Source organism: Wasmannia auropunctata, unplaced genomic scaffold (assembly GCF_000956235.1).
Source record: "Wasmannia auropunctata unplaced genomic scaffold, wasmannia.A_1.0 LD282400.1, whole genome shotgun sequence".
NCBI lineage: Eukaryota > Metazoa > Arthropoda > Insecta > Hymenoptera > Formicidae > Wasmannia > Wasmannia auropunctata.
The window spans coordinates 1-654 of record NW_012080490.1 but is presented as its reverse complement, the minus strand read 5'-3'; the positions used below and the strand labels follow the sequence as shown (position 1 = coordinate 654).

General features: G+C 34.4%; 1 protein-coding gene across 1 annotated transcript; it reads left to right on the top strand.

Annotated features, from left to right (window-relative positions):
* The first annotated feature begins 37 nt into the window (after positions 1 to 37).
* Positions 38 to 544, top strand: LOC105461624 (Niemann-Pick C1 protein-like). The gene is made up of 2 exons (XM_011708124.1): positions 38 to 263; positions 351 to 544. The coding sequence occupies exons 1-2, from the start codon at positions 72 to 74 to the stop codon at positions 471 to 473; spliced, it is 315 nt and encodes a 104-aa protein (XP_011706426.1). The 5' UTR covers positions 38 to 71; the 3' UTR covers positions 474 to 544.
* Positions 545 to 654: the final 110 nt, after the last annotated feature.

The following is a 654-nucleotide window of genomic DNA, read 5'->3' as shown; positions in this document are numbered from 1 at the left end:
GAAAATAATTAATGTACGAATTAGATGTGTGAAATCGCGCGATTATTATAAATTTTAGCTTTCTCGACTTTATGGAAAAATGGGACCAAGATGGTCGACCGGATTTCATGGACGTCGCATGGACTACCGAAAAATCAATACAGGACGAACTGGATAGGACGTCGAAAGCGGAAATGATAACGGTGGTTATCAGTTACCTTGTCATGTTCGTTTATGTTGCCTTGGCTCTCGGCAAAATCAGGGCTTCCATTGTTGGCTGTTTCGTAAGTTTTATCAATCACAATCAATATCGCAAAATTATTAAATAGATGTATGGCGCAAAGCGCTTCAATTTTAATTTTTCAATTTAGACCGAGAGCAAAATCGTATTGAGCGTCGGTGGGATCATCATAGTCATAGCATCAGTCGGTTGCTCTCTCGGCGTTTTCGGCTATATTGGCGTAGCAACCACTCTGCTCACAATCGAGGTATAATAATTCGAACATTTATTAATTATTAATTAATTCATTTGAATTAATTAATAATTAATTAATAATTAATTTGAAGATTTAATTATTTATATAATTCCCATTTGTATAAAGCCTCTACGTAAATTTCTTGCAAGTACGCAAAACAAATTACGGTAATAAAATTGAAATAAGTATGTAATTTCGT

What these genes read in the sequence shown, in the direction of transcription:
- LOC105461624 (XM_011708124.1), top strand. Translation starts at nt 72, where the DNA reads ATGGAAAAATGGGACCAAGATGGTCGACCGGATTTCATGGACGTCGCA. An exon ending in CTTCCATTGTTGGCTGTTTC is followed by an intron (nt 264 to 350) that starts GTAAGTTTTATC and finishes TTTTCAATTTAG; the next exon opens with ACCGAGAGCAAAATCGTATT.